Below are 26756 nucleotides of genomic sequence, written 5' to 3' on the forward strand. Positions count from 1 at the left end.
CCTGGCTAATTTTTTGTGTTTTTAGTAGAGACAGGGTTTCACCATGTTGGCCAGGCTGGTCCCAAACTCCTGACCTCTAGTGATCCATCTGCCTTGGCCTCCGAAAGTGCTGGGTCTGCCTTGCTTTCGATTCCTTTCTGGGATGGCAGGATAGCCCCATTTTCTTTGCCTCAGGGGCACGTGGGCCCTTCTGCAGCCTGTGTTTCCCCTTTGATGTTCCTTGGACCCTGAGCTGTGGTAAGGACCTTCCCCATCACACAGAGCCAAACAAGTTCTAATAAAATCAGATTGGTGGATTAAATACGATTAGGTTGTTCATTATTGCGAGTTAAAATGATGATTCCATTTATTAAGGCCATTTAAGTTGAACACTGCAGTTCCTGTGGGGTTGTGTCCTGCTCAAAGTGCCCAGTGACAGGGCTGTTCTCAGAATGCCACAGGGCAGGTCACCGGAGGAAGGTGGGTTTCCTTGGGTGAGTGCAGTTGTGACTCCGACTGTGTCCATGACAGCATCTGGGAGAGTCCCCTCTCTGCGGGTCATACCACTTGTGATGTGGGAATGGTTAGCCTGAGGATACTGCTGAGGTCATTAGTCATATTTAGAAAGGGCAAGGAATGGAACAAATCACAATTCATGTCTTAGCTCACGAGAGGCTGGATTGGATCAGTCGGGTCTTTTTTGGTAGATGAAGCATCTTCATTCTCCAGTCACAGAAAACCCCTCCACAGAAGAAGACATGACATGGCCACACTCTCATGAGTGTCTTCATTCCTTTCGGAGAGGATGAGCCACATGCAGAGGCCATCTGTTTGATCAAACATCTTCCCTTGCTTATTTTAGGTAGTGGTCCTAAGCACAGTCAGTGAACATCAGGCTTTCCACTAATCCCATGATCTTCTAATTGGTCTTTTGGGGGCGGGGAGGGCTTTCAGGAGGGTGAATATTAAGGACAAACATCTAGAGAGGAGCTGAAGCAGGAAGAGGCTGGCTGTTGGCCCCATGCGTGAGCCTATCTGCCATTAAGAAATGGAAGCGAATTGGCCAGGCACGGTGGCTCATGCCTGTAATCCCAGCACTTTGGGAGGCCGAGGTGGATGGATCATGAGGTTAGGAGTTCAAGACCAGCCTAGCCAATACGGTGAAACTGCATCTCTACTAAAACTACAAAAAATTAGCTGGACGTGGTGGCACACTCCTGTGGTCCCAGCTGCTCGGGAGGCTGTGGCAGGAGAATCGCTTGAACCCGGGAGGTGGAGGTTGCAGTGAGCCAGGATTGTGCCATTGCATTCCAGCCTGGGCGACAGAGCAAGACTGTGGAAAAAAAAACAAATAAAAAAAAAAAAGGAAGTGAATTGTAAGGTTTCTAATGCAGACTTGTAAGCAGGAGACAGATACCGGTGGGTGACAGCGTTGTGACAAGCGTGCGGAGCCATTTCCTGATTGTTTTAGTCATACAGACGTAGGGAGGGAACCAACACTGACACAAACCAATTGCGCCCTGATCAGGAAACAATGAAGTATTGGGAGTCGCTGTTGAAAGTCTGTAATTTCCAGTGGAATTGCTGTTTAGTCATCACATTGCAGCTGAATGACATAGTCGGGCTGGGTGGGAACTGCAATTAGCCGCAGTCACCCTGGTGGGACTGTTTTTTCCCCACAGACAATAGAATATGAAGCCATCAACAGCCAGTGTTCTGTGCCGCCTGTGAAATGGCCCATTGTTCCTAGCGAGAAGAAAAGAAAGGGGCTGGAGGGTCTTGCCCCAGCCCTGGGGGGACAGATGGCTGACTTATGGTTTCCTCGCTCAGTGGTGGCAGAGAAACCATACAAGTGGAGCTGAAGAAGCCACTTCATTTGCCTTATTTGTGTAAAGAGCTCTCTGGCCGCTGCTGAGAGGGAGATGGCAGGCCTGCGCTGGCCTCATGGCGCACAGAATAGCTGGCATCCCTCTTCCCCTGCTGCAGGTTCAGCTGCAGAGTGGCGCAGCACTGCGTGTGGTGCTGCTAGCTTTTGGGGGAGTCTTCCTTTGGTTGAATCTGCCCACAGCTACTAAAACTTTATTCTTGCCCTCAGCTGCGAGAGGGGTTTAGTTCTTTCTCTCCCTGGAGTTTCCATACCCCAATATGTGACATGACCTCTGCCTCTGCAGATATGCACATATTCAGCCTCTCTCCTCTGTGGTGGATGCATGTTTTCTTTTTGGAAAATTCCAGGTTCTTTTTCTTTTTCATCCTCACAAGAATGACCATCTAACTCTTAGCATTTAGCAAGCAGGCAGCTATTTCCCTGAGATACTCTGGCTGTGGACTGAATAGCTGCCTTTACTTGGCAATATCTGAGACCCCTGACAGTTGAAGCCCAAATGGGGAAGAATCGGGTACTTAGCTTGCCTGGGAAGCAAGACCATAGATGCTCTTTCAGATCTAGCAGTAATCTAAATGCAGGCAATGAACCAAGAGCATTTGGCCTCAGTGACTAGCTCTGCCATTGGTCTGTTCTTAACATAGTCATCCAGCGTCTGCGTTAAACTTATTTATTTCCTAATACTGGATGATGGATTAAAAGATGTGGAGAAAATCCTTCCACAAGAGATAAGATATTGCCGGCTGCCACGACACCCCTGGCTCTTTTTGCTTTCTGTCTCTGTTTTGCCTACTTTTCAGTGCCGAGCTCAGGCCCCCACATCGTATATCCTGATTAGTTTGTGGTTTTTACTGAGGGGATGTTTTTTAAGCCCATCATTGACACATTTAATTCATTAGGTACCAAATCCAAAGCAAACTTTGGCTGGCCGTAAAACATGGTTAATCCAGGGAGCTGCAATAAAAGGTGAAAAATTATGCCCCAGCAAATGTGGAATATTGCTTTTCTGTAGAGACTTTTACTGGTCGACGATATCTTTCTTCATACATTTTTCTTCTGCTCTTTGTTGTTTCCAGACCACAGAATGGCTCAATGATACTCTACAACAGGAAGAAAGTGAAGTACAGGAAAGATGGGTATTGCTGGAAAAAGAGGAAAGATGGGAAAACGACCAGAGAGGACCACATGAAGCTCAAGGTCCAGGGAGTGGAGGTAAACCGCAGAAAAGGTTCCCTTGGTGCACAAATGTCACTTGCAGGCTGCAGTGGAGAGTGGAATTGCTTGGAGTCACATGATGCGAGTCACCTCTGTCCAAAGGATTTTTGTTTGCCAAGACCCTGGTTTTTTTTTGCTTTTGTTTCGTTTTTCTACCTTCTTGCCCTATAGTTGCCAAGCAAGTTTTCAGTGAAACTGGACTGAACTAAAGCACTCCTGTGTCTTGCAGTCATTGGTATATAGGTGGGGATTTGAAGGTTCCTGTGGACTCATTTGTTGTATTGGTCACAGAAGAGCCTCTGGGTGCATTGAGAGTTTGCGAAGTGTCAGGGAAGAGGGGAGGCAGGTAAGGACCTTCCCTCTTGAGGTGACCCCGGCCTCCCCGTGCTGAACTGGCAGCCTGTACACCCCACAGAGCCTGGCTTCACCCCTCCACTGACAAAACCTGGGTGTGTCTTCCTGGGTGTGTCAAACCTAGAGGTTTGAGATCATTAGATGGGATCACAGGTGTGCATGATTCTTTCATGGTCGGGGTCCTGCAGAAACATCTTGAAATCTTGGGCTGACTTCCAGTTTTGGCCCTTGGGTAAAGACTGGTTTCCTTGCTCTTGTTCTCACCCCATAGGCTGTCAACCTTGGGCAGCCATGGAGAAATTCCTGAGCCATGTGTCACAGCGGTAGAGCGGTAGAGCGGGAGGGCGTGAGTCAAGGTGAATTCTTGGCCTGCTAGTTAAGGAGCACCCACTTCCCTGCATTCCTTACTGGTCCTGGGAAGGAACCTCCCCTGAATATAGAGGAAGCGCCGCCTTGGGCCAGGAGCTGAGAAGGTGGCTCGTGACCCACCTGTTATTTCAAGCTGGTCCAAGAGAGGCATTCTGGAGTCTGCTGGTGTGTTGAGTCTGCAGGAGAACTTGATGGATAGCTAGGATTGTAAACTCACTTGAGTTCAATGGGTGCCCTTCCCCGCTGATGTTTTTTGTGATGTGCTTTGTCATGATGACTTTTTCTTTATTAATCATGTGCTTTTATGGCTGTTAAAAATAGCATCAAATGGCTTTTATTATATGACCTCACAGAGAGATGACTTTTGTTTTATGTTTCTTTTTTATTTAAAAAAAAAACCTAATAACAATGCTTTATGGAGATACACAAAGCGAAGCCTCTGTCCAAAAAATTCCAGTTCCCTGCACTCTCCCATGATCAGTGTTTGCACAGCGTGGTTTAATTGACTGTACAGGACATTAAAATGCAGATTTCCCCAAATGCACTGCTCTGGACACAGCTCTAGGACTATGACTGGTGATTGTACAAATGCATCAGCCATTGTCTCAGAGAGCCAAGGGAGGCAGGGCTTGGTTCTTCCTGGGAAGATCCTCATCTCCTATGCTGGAGGAAGCCTAGGAGAGTGAGGCAAGGCTGGGTGGGGCCCCTGAACAAGGAGACTGCCTGCACTGGGAATAATAGGGCTGCAGGAATTCACACTGAAACTTACAGCAGCTCCTGTGCCCGCAGGCCCCTGGTATATTTCATCTTTAGTAATACGTAAATCAGGAACTTCTGCTTGTGAGTAACAGCAGGGTGGAATTCTTCCTCAGCAGCAGCTGAGAAGCCCAGGGGGAAAAAAAACCCAGAGTGTTCATTTTCTTCCCTCATATTATAAATTAGAATTGTCACTGGATGGAATCAGAATGATTTATGGTTATTTTTAGGCCATATTTATGTTTGGAGTTATTTGTGGTGCTCAGACTTGCAGACAGCAGTCTGTCCCCTCCTCCGAACTTTGGGAAAGGGCGACAGGCGGGATGGGGAGGGGTGTCCGTGACTTCCTAACGTGGATGGCCGTGTGGGCAGTGAGAATGGCCAGTGACACGAGGTTTGCTTTAGATTCTCAGAGAGAAGCCATCTAATATGATGCATTATGCGGTGGCCTTGCCTGTGAGCTCAGGGAGTTGTCCCACTGAGCCACTCAACAAATATTAACCCTGTGTGCCTACTCTGTGCAAGGTACTTTGGTGTCTGCAGAGAGACCAGGAACCATGTTCTCGGCCCCATGAACTCATGGTTAAGTTGAAGAGACAGCCATGTACGTACATGAAGAGGTCGTCAACAGTGCTGAGAGCAGAGAAGCCTGGGCTTTTATGAGAAGCCTCCTGGGAGTACAGAGAGGGATGGAATGGTCAGAGACACTTCCTAGGTCAGATGGGATACAAGCTGAGCCCTTAAAGTCGGCTGGGACTGTGTGTGTGTGTGTGTGTGTGTGTGTGTGTGTGTACATGTGCAATTTACATATTGCTTGCAGGTGACCCTTTCCACTTAGCATTGTGGTCTGAGCTGTATTTATATTGCTTTTGAGGTCTCTTCATGCCTTTTAACAGTCCTATAGCCTTCCACTGTATAAACACTCAGTGTTCTCGTACATGTCTTTTTGGACACACAGGCAATTTGGACCCAGAATTGCCGGGTTAGAAGGTCTGGGCAGGCTCAGTTAATTAGATACTGCCCTATGGCCGCATAATTACATGCCCACCAGAACTGGAGATTGCCGTTTTCCCCATATCCTCTCCCTTATTGATGGATGAGAGATGGTACCCCGTTCTATTTGAATCTGAGCTTTTCCTAATGATTACTGAGGATGAGCGCCTTCTTGTGTTAATGAGAGCCTGTTGCTATGAATGATCCACTGTAGGCATGGATTTTTAACCAGCCCTGAGGAAGGCCTTTTCAGACAAGAGCAACCCCCACATTTCACCAGCATTAGCTCTGATCTGGACCAGGGGTGGGGAAGCCCAGGAGGTGTGCTCTGGCACAGTGGGTGGTTGGTCCTTTCCACCAGGAAATTGCATTGAGGATTTCCACGGGGCTTTGTGCCTCACGGGAGGAGGGGCTTCTGAGTTTAGACTGCATTCTTCTTTGGTGGATTCAATCAGGCAGCTCCCATAGACTCAGGATCTTCATCACACCAGGCACGGCGCCAGCCAGCTACTCTTCTGCTGGTTGGGGCAGACAGTCCAGCACAGGGTCTTGGAGCTGTGATTTTTCTACCACCCAAGCTGTTTTCCTCAGTTCAGGGGCATGATAAAGATATTTGGATCTACCGTTTAACATATCACTTGCTATAAGCCTTCCCTCAGGCCAGGAAAACTTCCAGCCCTGTTTATGGAACTGCTCAGCCATCTCTCTTCTTTTGTTCTCAGAGGCTGGGGCCCTCTGTACACATGGCAACTCAAAGGCACATTGATTTTTCCCAGCCAGGCACAGGGTGGGGGCAGCTGCTTTTGAAGCTGACGAGCTGTTAGGTCCATGATTAGTTGTCTTGTCTGCAAGCCAAGGAGAAGCTTGCTCGATAAGGTTTCCAGGGATGACAAAGGTTGGCAGGAAGGAAAAGGAGGGTGGTTGCGATGTCACTCTTTCATGAAATCTCAGCAGGTCTGGAGTTGGCTCTGCACCCCATGCAGATTTATGCCTGTTTCTCTGGTGCCTGACAGGGTGGAGGAGCTTTGGGGGTGGGAGACTCCCGGACAGCAAAGAGCTGGATGTAAAGCCTCACTGGTTCTGGGGTCACTGCAGCTTTGTGGCTGGATGTGCCGAGGGAGGTCAGCCAGAGGTGATGCTGTTTTCTGGGCCTTGCTGGAAGAATTCCCTCCAAGTTGATGATGCTTTTCTCTGGCTTCAGAAGCTTATGGGGCTGCCTTAGGTCCTGTGTCTACATCTCTTGACCTCTCTGCTGAGAGTGCTGGGTGTCTCAGAACCCAAGGCAGCTCTGGGCTCTCATCCCCTCCGGTTTCTTTGCTGCTGGGTTCCCACCACAGATGGGAGCCACACACTTACTGTTGGGACAGTCACGGGCTTACACATTTCCTATATACCAAGTATGCCATCTCACTGAAGCCTCATAAACCCATCCAGGCAAAGTACACGGTATTATACCCATTTGATAGACAGAGAGATTGAGCCTGAGAGAGGGTTTTTCTTGTTCTGCTTCATACCTCAGTTGGGGTCAGAGCTGGGATTTGAGCTGGGGTCTGCTTTGTTCTAAAGCTCAAGCTCTTGCCCTTATATCAATTGCTCCTGGGTACTCAGATGGGATCTGTAGACTTTTCTGATTAAGTCGGCGCCTATTTATTCAGCACACATTCTTCCTTCATCCACTGGGACTGGAGGCTTTCTTTCCACCTAGTATGGCAAGTGGTGCTGAGGATGCAGTGATGTAAAGAAAGCACGTAGTCTCCTGTCTCATGGGGAGACCAAAATAATCGCTCTTGCAATCCTAATGCAGGGTTTTCAGGGCTGTGATAGAATTACAAGGCCCCGTGTGGAGGATGCGCCAGGGGAACCCCAGGCCGATGGGGCCCTAAGGAAGTGACGTGAGCATGAGGAAGTGGGGCATGGAGGGAGCTGGTGGAGTGACAGAGGAGGGCTAGAAAATAGCAATGAATAGAGTCTGTTGAGAAAAAGCCAAAGTGACTCGAAGCAATAGGCAGCCAGAACTGTGCTAGATCAGGATTTCTCCCAGGCCCATCCAGATCAGGTGCCATCGTCCTAGCGACAGGGCTCTCTCTGCTCTTAAGGCGTGACTTGCCATGGAACCAGTGGGTGGTCATGGCACAGAGGTGGTTGGTTTCATGGTGGTCACATGCACAGACAGCCCCCTTCACTGAGCCCGTTCTGTGGCAGAAGGAACCCCCTGGCCTGGACCATCTTCAGGTAGAAACGCCAGCCCCTCACCTCTGATTGTAATTTTCGGATGTGAAGAGAACATTTCGTGTTGCTGATGTGTTTGCCTTGCCTGTAAAGAATGAAGAGTTTCTCTGACTCCTTAACTGCTTGAAAGCTAGAAGCCCTGCATTAGGACGGCAGTGGTGGTAACGAGGTTATGTTTTGAGACTTGGCCTCATTAGAAGTCATGTTCTTTATTTGGACACTTAGGCCACATATTAAAAAAAAAAAGAAAGAAAGAAAGCACCTCTTTTAAAAGTAGGAATGATATTATAGTTACTGCATTAGGAATTAACAGGGCATGAAATAACTGTCTGCCCTGTGGCAATGCCAGATCATTTCAGCTCTGCTTGCAGCCATAAGATAAATTCGTATCTTGCTTTCAGCCAATGGAAAATATTTTAAATAGCCAGCCATGAACATGTATGGTGCCCAAATCAAGTTTGGAAAACAGCAATAAATAGATGAGGTGCAGGTAAGATGCCTAATGAAATGAATGAGGGGCAGAAGCTCACAGAAGGCAAACGGACCAGCATGGAGCCACTGCGTGTTTCACATAAAATACAGATTTCTACTTTAGTAAAAAATCATGTGTCTTGGTCTGTGGACACAGTATTTCACTCCATCCCCTCCAGCCTCACTGTGCACCTACCAGTCCATACCTGACCATATTTCTCATTCAGAAGCTGTTTTTTTTTAGATGGAGTTATAGCTCTGTTTCCAGGCTGGAATTCAATGATGCAATCTCGGCTCATTGCAACCTCTACCTCCTGCCTCAGCCTCCCAAGTAGCTGGGATTACAGGCATGTGCCACCACACCTGGCTAATTTTTGTATTTTTGGTGGAGACGGGGTTTCATCTTGTTGGCCAAGATGGTCTTGATCTCCTGACCTTATGATCTGCCCACCTCAGCCTCCCAAAGTGCTAGGATTACAAGCATGAGCCACCGTACCCGGCCAGAAACTGTTTTTCCCCATGTTTAGGTCCACACTGTCTTGGCCTCATAATTCCTGACTGTGGCCCACCCCAGGGCATCTCCCCTGATCCTCTTTAGCCAGAAGTGATGATTTCCTCCCTTACATTGCTGCAGTTTTCCGTCTGTACCCTTCTTAAGGAAGTGTTCAGGTTGGCTTCCTCTTAGCCTTGTCCAGTTCAAAAAAGATACATTGAATATTTATTTTCTCCTTGCTAGAAAGCCTGTATCTGGTATTCAAATACTAGGTAACAGAGTCATATACAGAATCTACCCCACAGGACCTTGCTCTGGGAAGTGGGATTTGCCCAATGACTAACTGCTTTCAGTTACCACTTCCTGTGAGCCTCAACCCAGCCCTGTGATTCTGTCCTGGCAGGTAAGTTCATCCCCATTGGTTGTACATCCGGGACTTGAACCTAGGTATTTGGGGCTGCTTCTCCTGTCTGGCTTCAAGCCCTGGCGGTTGAGGTGTCTTAGTCCCATGATCGTCTCTAGTGCAGGGAGCCAAGTCTGTTCACAGCACCTCAGGGCACCTCCCAGGGCTCTTTGCTGGCTTTTAATCATCTGAATTTTTGTGCCTCGTTCTGCTACTGTGCTAACAGGTTAAAACTTAATTTCCGGTTACCTGGATGTGTTTTGGTAGAGTCAATTCAGGAGCCCAAATCCATAGTTTTTTCTTAATTTCTAATTACTTGGCATCCCTGGTGACATGTTTCCACCCAATTCATATAATTAAAATGTTAAGTAATAAGTAACATTATGCTAGCTCTGTTTGGAAGTAGCCAGAACAGCACTTTCTGTTTGTGTTCTGCTGAGTTCATGACGGCCTGGCAGGGTGGCAGCTTTGCTTCTCCTTCTGTCTTAGCCACCTGTAGTTGCTGTCACAAAAGATCATAGACTGGGTGGCTTCAACAACAGAAGTTTATTCTCACAGTTCCAGGGGGCCGCGAAGTTTAGGATCAGGGTGCTGGCAGATTTGGTATCTGGTGAGGGCCTGCTTCCTGGGGCATGGATGGCCATCTTCTGCCTGTGTCCTCACATGGTGGGAGGGGATAAGGAGCTCTCTGGGGTCCCTTTTATTAGGGCACAAATCCTATTCAGAAAGGCTTCATTCTCACGATCTAATTACCTCCCCAAAGGCCCATTTCCTTTTTTCTCTTTTTTTTTTGAGACAGAGTCTTGCTTTGCTGCCCAGGCCATAGTGCAGTGGTGCAATCTTGGCTCACTGCAACCTCCCCCTCCTGGGTTCAGGTGATTCTCCTGCCTAAGCCTCCCGAGCAGCTGGGACTACAGGTGCCCACCACACCCAGCTAATTTTTTGCTAGACACGAAGTTTCACTGTGTTAGCCAGGTTGGTCATGACTCGTGATCTGCCCATCTTTGCCTCCCAAAGTGCTGGGATTACAGGCATGAGCCACCGTTCTCTGCCGGCCCCACTTCCAAATACCATCACATGGTGGGGCACGGGGTTCGTTTTCAATATTTACATGTTGGGGGAACATAGATTTTCCATCTTTTTAAGGCTCTGTCTTCCCTAACTACAGCCAAATCACAATAGTGGCAATAATCACGGCATCTTTTATTGAACTTTTACTGAATGCCCGGTCCTGTGTGCGTCACTTTATCTGCATCGTCTCATTGAGTTACTTGGTAGCGTCCCTATTAGGTGGACGCTATTATCATCCTCCTTTCATCCAGGGCCTGCGGGACGAAGATACAGCAGGTCCCTCGCTGTCCACTTCAGTGGTTGGGAGTTGGTCCCCGAACACCCTGTGGATCCGGCTGTCACTCCTCAGTTGCGATTTGATCCGAGAGCTGTCGAGTCTTATGTATTCCCATGAGAACTTTCACTTAGGAGTGATGAGTTGTTCATCTGCTCCCGGCATGGACCGCCCATTTCCATTCGTCCTGAAGCTGCAGCTTCCGAGCTTCCCGGTACACTCACTCCGGCAGCCAGGGTCTGTGTGCATACTCTTGCTACGCAGGCCAGATTGTATGTTGCCGGATTTAGTATCAGACATGTGTGCACACACATACAGGGGCGAATATCAGATGCCCAGTTAAGTGTGAACTTCAGGTAAACAAGAGTTGATTTTTTAGTACAAGTATGTCTGTACTAAAATGTTGTCCATTGTTTATGTGGACCTCAGGGTTTGTTGGGCATCGCGTATTTTATCCAACAACCCCCGAAGCATGGGAGCAGTTCCTTTGAACCTTTGCAGACAGAGATTTGTCTGTTTTGGATACTGGTCTCATTGAAGACATGGGGAAGTGAGTTGGTTCATTTCCAGACACATTATTGATCTGGGAACCAGAAAAGGCAGGAAGGACACTGGCCATAGCTAGAGGAGAAGACACCCCTAGCAGTTGGCCAGCAAAGCCAAGTGCTACCAGGGCTGGGGACTCTCATGCTCCCTCTGAAAAGTGAGTCCTGGATGCCTCACAAATACCAAAAGGTGAGGACTTCCAGATATCTGGATTTGGTGCCCTTAGATACTGCGAGCTGCAGAAATGCAAGCCTGCTTCCGCCAGTGGCGTTTGGGGAGAAGCTTGCTAGTAAAAGGTGTGCCAGGAAGATGCAGAAGGAAGTGCGATTGTAGTTTCTGCCCTCCTTGAACCTCTGGTAGATGACAGTATATACAATATTTTGTAATTTCCTTTTTAAAACTTGATTGGAGCCTTATGAAGCTAGAAACTCCCTGATGAAGGTAGAGCAGCCCCGTATGAACTTGGTGTGCTGAACTTGTATTAATCATTATCGTATCTTAACGTCACTGCACATTAGCCCATAAGGACAGGAATGGAAATGTTCACATATTCGATTACAATGTAAACCCTTGAATACCACCATCAAAATTCACCACGGGCCATTCTCTGTTTGGCCCCCAACACACAGCAGGCACTGAGTGAGGTGTTACCCAGGCCACCCAAGCTGGATGTTTGCAAGCATAATTTACAGCCTCACTCAGAAACTGGGCATGCATTGTAAGACCATAATAGATATTTTCCCCCTTGGTAAGTGAGCAGACATGGTTATTTTGCCTTGGGTAGAGAGTATCTCCAGCCATCACTTGACTGAATCGTAAAATATCAATCCTCTCTGCATCTTTCAATTCCCTATCTTTACTGGGGAAGTTTCCTCCCATCATTGGTGGCTATGGCTTGCGTCTGGGTGAGTTTATGCTCCGTTGGCATGAATCTCCAGGCTTGTCCTAGGATAGCTGTGGCCATTCACTTTAGTTGGCATGGATTAGGCACCATCAGAGGGCAGGGATAGGGCTTACAGACTAATTAAGAGGATACCACTCGGCTTCCCACACGCCGCAGCAGAAATCATGGGGAACATAAAGGTGCCAAAGAAGGGCTCTTTTGCTACCAGTAGGAGCTGGGGAGAGAAATGTTACTGAACAAGGTAAAAAGGAACGACCTCCTCACGTGTGGCTCTAGTGAGGCTGCTTTGACGGCCACTGGCTCCGACCTCTTGTTTCCTTCCCGCGGGTGTGTGTGTGTCCTGCCGCGGAGCTTCCCCGTGGATGTCCTCCCTTGTGCAAGGCCGGAACGGAAGATGGAAAGCAGGTGATTTCATGAAAAACTGACTGCCTTTTTGCTTTGTGAGTTTTTCTCCTGGACAGATGAAATAACCTCCCTCATCCTCCTTGCACTTCCGGATTCAATACCTTGTAATGCTCTGTGCCCTCAGGGTACACTTTTCCTTCCTGTTGCAAAAGCCTCATGTCCCACTCGGGCAAAACCTGAGACAGGCACAAAAACAGAAGCGGGCGATGTTCAAAGACTGGTAGGATCAGCCTCGCCGAGGAGGTGTAAGTACAAAACTGCAGGCCCCATCCCAGATCTACAGAATCCAAGTCTACATCTTAGTACGAGCCCCATGTGGTTCACACACACTTTAATTTGGAAAGGATCGGGACACACCATCCTCTTGTCACTGGTAGGGTCCTGCCTCAGTGCCTTGCCCCCAGGCAAGTCGTCTTTTTTTTTAAATATATGTATATATATATATTTTTTTACCTTGTCTTAAGAGAAAAATCCAAAGGAAAACTTCACAAGTTGCTCTGGCAGTTTATGACTTGACTTCAAGCACCTTCAGAAAATATTGAACTGAAATCTCCGATGATGTGGTTGGAGCTTATTGTTCTCCTGCCCTTGGCAATGAGCGATGGCGGATAGCAGGTTTCTGAAATCAGAATACACCGAGTGGCATGACTAAGCAGTTCCCTCAGCCTTTGTTCTCTGGGTGAGATGGGCCTGTTCTTGCATCCTTCAGCTCTTCTGAACAGGGTACCCGCCTGTCTGTTCACCGCTATAGCCCAGTGCTTGGCATGGCACCTAGTACTGAGTACATTTGGTGCTGAATAGCTATGTTTTTTGAAAGAATGGATGATTTTGAATGAAGGGACCTTTAAAATAAAGGGCCAGGCTGTCTGTCCCAGCAATTCCATTCTGCCGTTGTAGCATGAAAGTGGCCATAGGCAATAGTCAAGGAATGGGCGTGGCTCTGTTCCAATAAAACTTTATTTACAGAAGCAGACTGTGGGCCAGATTTGGACCATGGATGTAGTTGGCCCACCCCTCTTTTAGGTGATGGCAGCAGTTTCTAGAAGGAGTGGGGTGTTCTGGGTATGTCGTAGTACTCATGATTACAGCCTGATGCTCTTTATACTCATCATATATTTCTGCAATCAGTGTATAGTTTTATTTACAACATCCCTGGTGAGGTTAGGGTTTCTTCTTTTATCCATGTAGCATAGGATTGTCTGTTTCTTCTCAAATTGTCCTCAACCTGAAAACATTAGGCACTGTCCCTTTTAAAGGGCAGTTTGAATGTGGGGGTTGAGAAATGTCCTGTTTCTCTTAAAAGCGCAGGGCACTGCTTCATGGCATTGTAGAGAGGGCAGGGCAAGTCCCAGTGAGACACTGTGTTTCCCAGTCTAGGGGGAACAGCTGAGCCAATGGAATGTGGCCTTGTTGAGACCAGGTGGGTTGAAGGATTGGGATGTCACAGAAGATGGGCTGAAGCTGCCTGCATCCTTAGGCATGAAGTGCTTTGAAGGAAGCCTGTATGTTGCTGCTTGCAACAGAGTCCCCTTAGAGTAGTGACTGCTGGGAGGACACAGATGCTATTTGTCCATGTTTAAGTATTTACATGACAGCATAAGAAAACTAGAGAGGCTCTCTTTCATCTTTTCTGCCACAATTTACGTACAGTTGATGATGGATGCAAGAGGTAGACATTTATTACAAAAGTGTAAGAAATGTTGACTCTTCATGAATTGATTATTTAGAATTTATTTTATTAAATATTCTGGGTGGCATGTGATAAACTGAACCCCTGCTGGTCTGCAGCTTCATGATTCATGTATCTGTGGTGATGATAAGGAAATCAAAGATTCGGTTTGCCTTTTCAGAGAAAAAAATGGATTATTATTAAATCTGGAATGGGCCTCTTGAGAAGCCTTCCTTAAGGGAGCGCACATGTCAATAGTTTCTTCTCGATGTGAGAATTCTAATGCTTCACTTATGGAAACATAAATTCCACAGCAAGTGGCTGTGGGTTTCTTCCCTCCCTCTGATTCGTTACATCCTTCATGCATAGAGGATGAGTTTTTATCCCTTAGTTGGTACATGACATTCATTGTTCTTTCATCTCTATGCTTCTGTGTTTCTGTTTCTAACTTTTAATGCTGAGAGCTCTGCTGAGGTCTACGGATTGCAGCACCTGAGATGCTAATAGAGACCAGGATGGTGTATTTGCCTGTCCCATTTGCTTGAAATTTCCTGACGAATTTCGTTAAGTCTTGGAAAGGGTAACTAAGAGTAATTATTGGATCTCAGATTTCCAATGGAAGTGAGGTCAGCTCATGTGGGATGTAGAATGTCACCCTGAACCAGTTCTTGCAGAAGCCAACAAGGCTGCAAAGTGCATCTAGTGAGTTGCATCTGGACCAAGGACAGCAGATCAGGATATCGTTTCACTAGGCTCTGTAGGTAGTGGTGGTGATGGGAGGAGGGTGCGTTCCCATTCTCAAATAACACAGTCAGGGCGGGCTTAGCAGTTGGCTGCTGAAGGCATCCAGGGTGTGCCCCCCGCCCTCAGAGGTTGCAGGTGGAGCTCCCACGGAACATTCAGTGGTGAACAACAAGCCCCCAGCCTCACAGTGACATTGACGAGGTATTGGCATTGTCTGATAGCTTGAGTTTCAAGATACTGTATGACTTCTTTTTCTTTCAAAAATAGCAGACAGAGGTTAAATATTGTAATCTGTTCCCTAGGAGACTGTGGGAAAATAAATTGGGAAGCCCCAACACTCCTTGTTTCCCCCCGATTCCTTACCCGTCTGCATGCTGTGCAGCGGAAACCACGCCTAATCCTTTTAAGTGATGCGATGCCCTCACACTGGCATTTTACTTAAACCCTTCATTTTGTTGGATGTTTTCATACATGGAAGTAGACCTAATTGTCAACATAATGCCATATTAAGTTTAGTTTCCCAAGCGTCAGCACTGAACTGTTCGGCAGTTATTTCTTACACACAGAATCTGCTTGGCCTTCCATGGGACTGATCAGTCCATGAGCAAGTGAGTTTTGCTGCTGACTGTTAATTCCTTAATCACTGTGACATAGTTGAAAGAGTCTTAAATTGGCCGGGCGCGGTGGCTCAGGCCTGTAATCCCAGCGCTTTGGGAGGCCTCGGCAGGTGGATCACCTGAGGTCAGGCGTTCAAGACCAGCCTGGCCAACATGGTGAAACCCCTTCTCTACTAAAAATATGAAAATTAGCCCGGCATGGTGGCGTGCACTTGTAATCCCAGAGGCAGGAGAATTGCTTGACCCACGGAGGCGGAGGTTGCAGTGAGCTGAGATGGTGCCTTTGCACTGAACCCTGGAGGACAAGAGTGAAACTACATATCAAAAAAAAAGAAGAGTCTTAAATTATAGCTTCCATTTAAAAGGTAGGCAGAATGAGACTGCCTTGGTCGTTGGTTGTTGCTTTGTGGCCAGCGGGATTGTTTTTGGGTTGCTCTGTTCTCGTCAAACTCATTTCCAGACCTTTATAGGAAACTCCTAGGCTCCCTTCGAGGGACACCGGTCTGGGCGATGCCGTTTCTTGCTGGTGCCCGGGTTGCTTCTGTTGCACAGCACCTGGCAGAGTGGAGTTTGGTGTGTTTCCTGAATGACTGAGCACTGTCTGACAGGGTGCTGCGGCACCTCTGGTGCCTGATGCAGGGTGGCGCTTCCTACCAGTGGCTGAGCAGGTGCGTGTGTTGACACTGGCAGAGAGATTGGGTGCCGGCAGCCTCCTTCCAGGTGCAGGACTGATCACACTTGGCTCTTCCGGAAAGGCGGTTGCTTAAGTAAACCTGACTGAAGTCGCTCCCCTCCCAGATTAATGAATGAATACATTCAGACACGATATGAGATATTTGGAAAGGAGCTGCATGCAGCACAGTATTTTGGCCGTATCTTTTTCCCCTTTCATAATACCTGGCGATGAGATTCTCAGGCTAAATGCCAGAAGAGTATGCGCTTCATTATGTACAGTAACTTCGTCTATGACTTTTTTTAAGCCCTCCAGATGGAAGCATAGTATAAATGTGGAGCGGCTGAGAAGGGGAAATGGAAATAAATGCACTAAGAAATAAAGAATCTGTTTTTTATACTTTCTTTTGCAAATAGTGTTTGCGATGACATATTGTGAATGGACTGAATTATAACAAAACCAGAAATGAAACAGAGCTCGGGGGGAGGGAGAGCAATTGTCACACTTACTTTAACTGATAGAATGCAAAGCAACGCTTTTTACACTCAATTAGTTTGTACATGGTGTTGGACACAAACCAGAATGTAGAAACATTTTTGGGTTTTGTTTTTACATGATTACGGGAGATGAGATGAAAGAGATTCAGTGAATTACCCTCCGTTCCTTTTAGGTCTGAGATGTTTGTGTTCTGTGGTTCCTCACCCCGGGTATCGAGTGAATAAGCCTTGTTCCTGGATGTGGGGAGCTAGGGAGCCCACTGTCTGAAAACCGGGACACCTATGGGCTTTCAGTGGAGTTCCTTCTTCCATGTTAGGGCCACCTTTGGCTACATAAACAAGGACACAAATCAGAGCTATTTACATCTGGCAATTTACCACGTTTTGTGCTTAGAATATCAGAAGAGGCTAGCAAGCATGGTCGTAGCCAACAGATGTTAGTGAGCATTTAGGCAGCAAAAGTATTTCCAAGGCTGTATATTTCAAGATCCTCATTTAATTTATTTTGCTTAATTATACTTTCTTGCATTTTTAATGCTCCTAATATGATAATATTAAGAATTGCAGTGCGTGGTTATGGATTGCTCGTTTTAATGTATGTTAGATGTGAGGGGATGTGTGGGTTGATGCTGAGAGCTGGGAACAGATGAACTTGGGGGCCAGCTCAGTGTCTTTCTGGGGTGCAGCTTTAGTTGTCTCCTCTGGGTGGGGCCCAGGAAGGGGCCGGACCCTGCCGGCAAAGCATGTACAAAAGCATTCCTCAAACTTTCACCTACAGACAGATTCTCTGGGGATTCTGATTCAGTTGGTCTGGGTGGGGCCTGAGATGCTGCATTTATAGCAAGTCCTGGTGGAGATGATGCAGCTGGTGCCATGGGTCCTACTTTGAGTCGTGAAAATGAAGTCAGTTGTATGCCACAAAGGCTGCTGGTCAAGGGGTACCACACACGGTGGAAGATAACCGATGCCTGCCGGTGGGAGCCATGCCCGTGATACCTGCTGCATGCAGGTTCCTTCTGGTGCAGGAGTTGTGGTCAGGAGCCCTGGTCACTCTTGATTGTCCCTGCTCGCATATGTGCGAAAGGAAAGACATGTGTACTGCACTCGGTGATTCTGTGTTTTGTGTTCAAAACCACAAACACTAATAAGAAAACAATAGGAGAAACCTGTTAGGTATAATATCCAATTATAATTATTTTTTACTCCAAAAAGCACATCAAATAAATAATGCAGTTTATGTGACTTCTAAAAAATGCAGCAGCATTAGTTAATTTACATAAATTATACAACTCATTATCTTTGTTTATAAAAAGGCTTAGTAATATTTTGGCTTATGGATCTGAAAGGGGGACAAATATCTTAGACTTCAGTATAATTTTCCTTTACTGCGCGGCCACCTTTATATTTACTTACAGAAAGAGCGTCTGTTTGACAGATCCCCTTAGGAGTACTGCCCTTTCCTTTTGATGAATAGAATGCATTAAGTTTGACTTTTGTTTGTAAAAAGCCAAATAAATACAAGTGAATTAATCCAAGCAGCAGGAGAGTGCTCTGAGCAGTAGTCACGGCTTCCTTGGCTCACACCAGGGCTTGCAAGGGTGGGGAGGGAGCTTCAGGGAGGGGCCAGGGAGCTGGGTCAGAGTTAGGTGTGCCAGAGCCCCCTACTCAGGGTCAGCCCCTGAGCAGGTAAACTCTTTCTGCACTGTCCTGAGCCACACGTAGTGGTGAGCCCTGGAAATGTGGCTCATCCAAGTTCTGTGAGTATGAGAACCACAATGAAAAGAAGCTACTGTTTTTTTCTTTTTAAATTTGAGACAGAGTCTCACTCTGTCACCCAGGTTGGAGTGCAGTGGTGCCATCTCAGCTCACTGCAATCTCTGCCTCCCAGGTTCAAGCAATCCTCCTGCTTCACTCTCTCAAGTAGCTCAGATTGCAGATGCATGCCACCATGCCTGGCTAATTTTTGTATTTTTAGTAGAGACAGGGTTTCACCATTTTGGCCAGGCTGGTCTTGAACTCGTGACCTCAAGTGATCTGCCCACCTTGGCCTCCTAAAGTGCTGGGATTACAGGTGTGAACTACTGCACCTGGCCAAAAAGAAGCCACTTAAAATAACCCATTCATATTTTTATGGATTACATGTTGAAATAATAAACTACATTATTAAAATTCATTTTGCCTGTTTCTGTTTTCTCTACTGTTGCTACCAGCAAAGTTTAAACATGGCTTTATTATATTTCCACTGGACAGCCCTGGGCCTGCCCTAGACTACCAGAGAGGCTGGAGACCTGGATTACTCTTAATCACACCCATTTTTTTTTTTTTTTTTCCTAGAGAAATCAGTACGTTTATTTAAACAAGTAGTTAAGGGGACTAAACATTCTTAGGTATGTCAGGTTTTTCCAAAACCTTCCAAGAATGTCAGAATTCCAAATAATTGATTGACAAGGATAGTTAAAATGATGCTGGTCCATTAATACATTTGCAGTTACGAGTAGATTAAAGCAGTATTGGCTCCATTTTTTTTTTTTTTTAATCTTGAAAATTTTTATTTTTAGCAATCAGTACTAGCCTCAAAACCATTTTTTTTTTAATTTTTTATTGGATTTTAGGTTTTGGGGTACATGAGCAGAGCATGCAAGACAGTTGCGTAGGAACACACATGGCAGTGTGCTTTTCTTTCCTTCTCCCCTTCACCCACATTTGGCATTTCTCCCCAGGCTATCCTTCCCCACCTCCCCCTCCCACTGGCCCTCCCCTTTTCCCCCCAATAGACCCCAGTGTTTAGTGCTCCCCTTTCTGTGTCCATGTGTTCTCATTTTTCATCATCCACCTATGAGTGAGAATATGCGGTGTTTCATTTTCTGTTCTTGTGTCAGTTTGCTGAGGATGACGTTCTCCAGATTCATCCGTGTCCCTACAAATGACACAAACTCATCATTTCTGATTGCTGCATAATATTCCATGGTGTATATGTGCCACATTTTTCCAATCCAGTCTATTATCAATGGGCATTTTGGTTGATTCCAGGTCTTTGCTATTGTAAACAGTGCTGCAATGAACATTCGTGTACATGTGTCCTTATAGTAGAACGATTTACAGTCTTTTGGATATATACCCAGTAATGGGATTGCTGGGTCAAATGGAATTTCTATTTCTAAGGCCTTGAGGAGTCGCCACACTGTCTTCCACAATGGTTGAACTAATTTACACTCCCACCAACAGTGTAGAAGTGTTCCTTTTTCTCCACATCCTCTCCAGCATCTGTTGTCTCCAGATTTTTTAATGATCGCCATTCTAACTGGCGTGAGATGGTATCTCAATGTGGTTTTGATTTGCATCTCTCTGATGACCAGTGACGATGAGCATTTTTTCATATGATTGTTGGCCTCATATATGTCTTCTTTCGTAAAGTGTCTGTTCATATCCTTTGCCCACTTTTGAATGGGCTTGTTTGTTTTTTTCCTGTAAATCCGTTTGAGTTCTTTGTAAATTCTGGATATCAGCCCTTTGTCAGATGGGTAAACTGCAAAAATTTTTTCCCATTCTGTTGGTTGCCGATCCACTCTAGTGACTGTTTCTTTTGCCATGCAGAAGCTGTGGAGTTTCATTAGGTCCCATTTGTCTATTTTGGCTTTTGTTGCCAATGCTTTTGGTGTTTTGTTCATTAAGTCCTTGCCTACTCCTATGTCCTGGATAGTTTTGCCTAGATTTCTTTCTAGGGTTTTTATGGTGCCAGGTCTTATGTTTAAGTCTTTAATCCATCTGGAGTTAATTTTAGTGTAAGGTGTCAGGAAGGGGTCCAGTTTCTGCTTTCTGCAATCACACTCATTACCAAGACTCTGATTCTTCCACTGGTCCCACGTCAAGCTCTGACTCGTAATGAGAAACTCAGGATTCAACGCAGTGACAAGGGCAGGGCTTGTTTGATGGTTTGCTTGGAGATTTGAACGGCACACGGGAGAATAGTGTGGTGTAAGAAAGCAGAGCTCTCTTCCCTTGACAGCACTTGGCTGTTGCTTCTAGCTTAAATATGAAAGCCTCTGCCGGTGGATGGCAGAGCCCAGCTCCCAGGTTGTTTCCAAGTGGAAACTGGTGAATCCTAAATTTGCCTTCATTGCTTATGCAGATCCGGTTGATTGGCAAGAGAACAAGCCTGGCCTGAGGCAGGTCTGCAGAGCTGGGGCGTGCTTGGCAGAGGAGGGAACGAGGAGCATGGTTCAGTTACGGCCGGACCTAGGCCTGGCCATGGGCCAGGGTGCCTGGCACATGGACATCATTGTGTTCGGAGTGTGACCTGATGCTGGCAGGGCTTCTGGCTGGGAGCACCACTGTGGGTTCACCACCACGGGGACAGCCTGGGACCCCAGAGCCCTTGCCCTCATAAGACTTGGGAGGTTAGAGACAAAGGGATGTCTGCCATTTATCAGTGGATGGTTAATTATTTATTTCGCCATGCATCCATTTATTCAAGAAACACAGTTATAAGTCCATGGTGTGCCACACTTTGCTAGCACTGGGAATATAGTAATGCACAAAACAGACAGGTTCTCCACCCTCTCTAAGCTCCCAACTTATGTGAGTGGGGAAGAAACAGACAGAACAGAGGAGTGTGGTAAGTCCCTCCGGAGCCCTGAGAGAAGAGCTAGAGGACAGTGCATATGCCTAGGTGACAAGTGGCGGCCGGGCACGGGCCTGTGTGATGCAGGAGGCAGGAACATTCAGCCTGGGCAGCCATTGCTGCAAAGGGCTGGGCAGGGCTGTCTTGGGAATAGGACAGCTGGTGCCCTAAGCCTGGAAGGATCTTGGTTGCTCTACTGCCAGAAAGGGTTAGGAGGGCCTGGAGAGCAGTGGACAAGAAGAGGGTGGGGTGGAGGCAGGAGCCAGGTGGTGCAGTAGGCTCGGCTGTGTGACATACCTCTCTTGGATTCTGTTCTAAGGGTCATGAGAAGCCACTGATGGGGTTGTAGCAGGGGTCTGGGAGGCAGTGGGGGAAGTTCTGGAGGGGTAACTTTGCCTTATGCTGAGTGATGCTGGATATGTCTTTTAGACCCTCTGGCTGTTAGTTTTTCCATCTGTGGAGTGGAAAGGCTGGGGCAGTGGAAGAGAGGTGGGCCAGAATGTTCTCCTTCCTATTTAAAAGGGCCATGATTTGGAGACAGCCCCATCTTTTCCCTTCTTGGCGTTGAGTTACCTTTGTAGCCTCTGGGATGGATTTTAGATGGCTTCAAGGCACTGGCGTTTCAGTGAAGTCTTCAACTCACGTCCAGGAGTTCATTGGCTTCATAAGATAAAAGAAGACAGAACACACAGGACCATGTGTGGGAATTGCCAAGGAGTGCCTGGGTTTTCACCCAGCAGCTCCTTGGTGGGACCTGCTCATTGGTAATGTTCTAGAAGCTTCCTGGGTAGATGATTCTGCACATCAGCAGGATTGATCCCCAGGGGTTTGTACCTCTATTAGGGGACTAAGAGGGCCCCTGTAGCCAGAGCTCTCTGTAGCAGCATGCCAGATGCCTGAGACACACTCCATAGTTAACCGTTCAGACCTACCAGCCGACCAAGGGTCTTAGTTCAGAAATTCCGAGCACCTCACTTTGCAGCTGGGGAATTTGATGGGGCTCACGGAATAAACACATCTGTGGTAGACTGAGGGTCTCTCTGATGGGCTTTTGTCAATGCTGATGAGTCATTTGCTGAGATGGCAAAGGGACTGCTTGTCACGAGGGCTGCTAGTGAACACTGGGATCTGGGGCCCTGACATAGCTGGCAAGCGGCATTCTGATGCATGTTCCCACACCCACTCCCTGTGAAAAAGCCAGCTGAGTATCTGAACGAAGCTTAAGAACCCAAGGTGGGGAGCTGAGTGCTAATATCACTCCCTCTTGGACACCTATAAAAACGGCCAGAGGCTTCCAATGACCATGACAGAGTAACCGGTAGTGAACTTACCATCCCACCCAAACCAACTAGAACACTACACACAATATAGGAAACAACTGCTGTTGGACAATTGGCAGCAGGCTGGAAGGACTGTTGTATCTAAGAGGAGGAAATAAACAAGCTCTGGCTTTCTGGGTGGGGGCATTTTCCAGACAGTGCATGGGGATGAGTGGTAACCAAGCAGAGCACAGCAGTCTAGCAGAGTTGAGGAGGTGATGACTAGAGTTTGGGGAGACTGAGACAAATGGAATCCATAGGGTAGAGTGCTGAAGAGTACAGAGGAGAAGGGGGGTTAGCAGAGAAAGAGGTCCAGAAATCTGGATAGGAGGTGTCCTTGAGTCTTTGGCTAAATACTGAGCTGTGTATGCATCAGGTGAAACTGCATGAGGTTGGTCAAAAGACAGCCACTGCAGGCCAGAAGCTAAAACTTCTCAGAGTTTACTCAGGACTTGGAACCACTGCAGGCCAGAAGCTAAAACTTCTCAGAGTTCACCCAGAACTGGCAGATGTTCAAGTTCAAACTAGTCCATGTGAAGAGATGCTAATGAACACCTGGGTATTCCGTAGAGACCCCAGAAAGATCACATCTTACTAATAGGGCTAAACTCTCCCTGGAGTGAAGACAACTCCAGACTTACCCTAACACATCCTATAAACAAACCAAAATGGGCAAGCTGATCTGCAAGTAACACAAGTGCCTGACAAAGCTAAATCCAAAATTCTTCCAAGTAAGACAACAAAATCCACTCAACAGTATATCATTCACAGTGCCCTGCGTTCAATGAAAAGTTACTAAACATACAAGGAAGCAGGAAAATATGACCTATATCCAGGAGAGAAATAAGCCAGTAGAAAGAGGACCCAAAATAACATAGATATGGAATTAAAAGACAAGAGCTTCAAGTAATCCATCATAAATATCCTCAGCCATTTAAAGGAAAAGATGAATAGAGTAAGGTGAGGACCATACTATATAAGAAGAGCCAAATAGAACTCTTTGAATTGGACAATACAATATCTAAAGGGAAAATGTCATCAGATGAATTATCTATTGATATGTTACAACTGCAAATGTAGCAGCTTAAATAAACACACATTTATGATCTCGCAGTTTCTGAGGGTCAGGAATCCAGACATGGCTTAGCTGAGTCCTCTGCATCAGGGCCTCTCACAAGGCTGAACTCAAGGTGCCAGCCAGTGCTGAGGTCTCATCTGAAGGCTAACTGAGGAGAACCTGCTGCTAAGCATTCTTGATTGTTTTATAAATTCAGTTCTTAGACAGATGTTGGATCAAGGGCTTCAGTTCTTAGCTGACTCTTGGGCCCAGGTCACCTTTGTTACTTTGTTCTATGGACCTCCAACATGGCAGCTTGCTTCATCGAAATGTGCAAGCCAAAAAGATAATAGAGAAAGTTTGCTAGCAATATGGAAGTCACAATCTTTTGTAACCTTATCACGGAAGTGACATCTCATCATCTTCGATGTATCCCATGGGTTGGAAGCAAGTTATCAATATGCCCAGAATCAACAGGTTAGAATTACACAAGGGAATGAATACCAGGCAGGAAATTTCATTTAGGGCCATTTTGGAGTCTGGCTATCACAATGGGACTAGTACCAGATTAGACACAGTGAATCTGGAGATAAAGAAACAGGAACTGCTCAAACTGAAGTACCCAGAGAAGAAAGGGTAGGGGAAAAAATAACAGAGTAGCAGAGAAATAGAGAGCAACATCAAATGATCTAAGACACAAATAATTGGAGGCCCAGATCATGAGGAGTGGGTAGCAGAAAAATGTTTGAAGAACAGATGGTCAAGAATTTTTCAAATGTGACAGAAACTAAAAAGTTACAGATCCTAGAAGCAGGAGAAATACAAAGAAAACAACATCAAGAAATGTAAACAAGTTTGCTAAAAACCAACAACAAAGAGGAAATCTTTTAATTAGGCAGAAAAAAAAGACACATTACAAAGATGAGAATTACCACTGATTTCTCAATACAAGCATTGTCAGCTAGAAGACAATGCAACATTTGCTAAAGGAAAAACCTAGAATTCTATATTCAGTGTGCATATTCTTCAAGAGTGAAGATAAAGACATTTTTAGGCCAAAGTATTGCTAGCACCTTTTTTTCTATACTACAAGATACGCGTATGTATGCATATACACACAAGATCTATACTACAAGGGGTGTGTGTGTGTGTGTGTGTGTGTGTGTGTGTAATTTCGAGATGGAGTTTCACTCTCATTGCCCAGGTTGGAATGCAATGGTACAGTCTTGGCTAACTGCAACTTCCACCTCCTGGGTCCAAGCGATCCTCCTGCCTCAGCTTCCCAGGTAGCTGAGATCACAGGCAACCACCACCATGCCTGGCTAATTTTTTGTACTTTTAGTAGAGATGGGGTTTCACCAAGTTGGCCAGGCATGTCTCGAACTCCTGACCTCAGGTGATCCACCTGCCTCAGCCTCCCAAAGTGCTGGGATTATAGGCATAAGCCATTGTGCCTGGCCTACAAGACATACTAAGGGAAGTTCTTCAGGCTGATAGAAAATGTTACCAAATGAAAATTCCTATTTACACAAAGGAATGAGGAGCACTAGAAATGGTAAATATGGCTGGACACAGCTGTGTGCTCTTGCAATCCCAGATACTTGGGAGGCTGAAGTAGAAGGAATATTTGAGTCCAAAAGTGTGAGAACAGCCTGGACAGCATAGTAAGGCCCTGTCTCCAAAAAATGGTAAATGCATGGATAAATATAAGATACCTTTCTTCTTGGTTTAAAAATGCTTTCTTGAAAATATATGTGGCCACAGATTTATGAGAAAGTTCTAGCTTTTAATGCCTTTATCAAAGCGGAGCACAGATCTTAAACAATAACCTAACTTTATACTGCAAGAAGTTAGAAAATGAAACCCAAAATGAGCCAAGGGAAAGTATTATGGCCTGGATGTTTGCATATCCCCCCAGTTTTTACATGCTGAATACATAAGCCCCAGTGTGATTATATTTGGAGATGGGACCTCTAAGGAAGTCACTAAGGTTAAATGAGGTCATATGGATGTATTGTTGATCCTATATGATTAGTGTTTGCTTAAGAAGAGACACCAGAGAGCTCACTCTCTCTGCTAGCGCACACTGAGGAAAGAGGAAAGACCAGGTGAGGATGTAACAAGTTGGTGGCCACCTACAAGTCAGGAAGAAAACTCTCACCAGAAACAAATGTGCTGGCATCTTGATCATGGACCTCTAGACTCCAGAACTATGGTAAAATAAACTTCTGTTGCTTCAAGCATCCAAGTTGTGGCCTTCTGTTATAGCGTCCTGAGCAGATAACTACAGAAGGAAACAAATGAAATAGAGAACAGAAAACAATAGAGAAAATCAGTGAAACCAAAAGTTGATTCTTTCAAATGATCAACAAAACTGGTAAACAGTTAATAACACCAAGAAAAGAGATAGATAAACAGATAATACAAGACCCCCAAACCGAGAAAAGGACTAAAAAAGAGATAAATAGATAGACAGATAGATGGGTAGACAGACGAAAGACTCAGGTGACAAGAATCAGAAATGAAGGAGAGAACATCACTACTGACCTCCTAGAAGTAAAAGGATTATAAAAGGAATACTATTAACAACAGTATGCCAACAAATTAGATAACTTAGATGAAATGAACAAAATCCTAGAAAGATAAAATGACTAAAATTTATTCAAGAAGAAACAGAGAATCCAAATAGACCAAAAACAGGTAGAGATATTAAGTTTAAAATTTTCGGACAAAACCCAAGGGTCATATGAATTCCCTGGGGAATTCTACCCAACATTTAAAAAACAGTTAACACAAAATATTCACAAACTGTTCCAAAAAATAGAAGAGGAGGGAACAGTTCCATTGTATCTTTATACATGAACAATAAACAATTTGAAAATCAAGTTAAGGATGTAATTGCAGCTATAAATAATAGCATCAAGGAGAATCAAATGCTTAGGGATACATTTTTAAAATGAAGCGTAAGACCTGTAAACTGAAAACTACAGGAATATTCCTGAAAGAAGTTACAGAAGATCTAAATAAATGAAAAGACCTCGCGTGTTGCTGGATCACAACATTTACTATTGTTCAGATGGCAGTAATTCCCAAATTGATCTATAGATTCAGTGTAATCTTTATCAAAATATCAGCTTGCTTTTTAAAAGAAATTGACAAGCGGAACCTAAAATTTATATGGAAACACAAGGGACCTGGAATAGTTAAAACAA

The 26756-nt window shown here is 45.8% G+C and overlaps 1 protein-coding gene across 28 annotated transcripts in view; it reads left to right on the forward strand.

The window, feature by feature from the left end:
- The window catches only part of CAMTA1 (calmodulin binding transcription activator 1), a 966581-nt gene that overhangs the window by 460101 nt on the left and 479724 nt on the right, over positions 1–26756 (forward strand). For all 28 annotated transcript variants that reach the window (XM_035252890.3, XM_035252891.3, XM_035252892.3 and 25 more), the window contains one exon: positions 2941–3076. In XM_035252890.3, the coding sequence (XP_035108781.1) occupies positions 2941–3076 (136 nt within the window). The remainder of the gene's footprint in view (positions 1–2940; positions 3077–26756) is intronic.

This window comes from Callithrix jacchus, chromosome 7 (assembly GCF_049354715.1).
Source record: "Callithrix jacchus isolate 240 chromosome 7, calJac240_pri, whole genome shotgun sequence".
In the NCBI taxonomy this organism is placed as follows: Eukaryota; Metazoa; Chordata; class Mammalia; order Primates; family Cebidae; genus Callithrix; species Callithrix jacchus.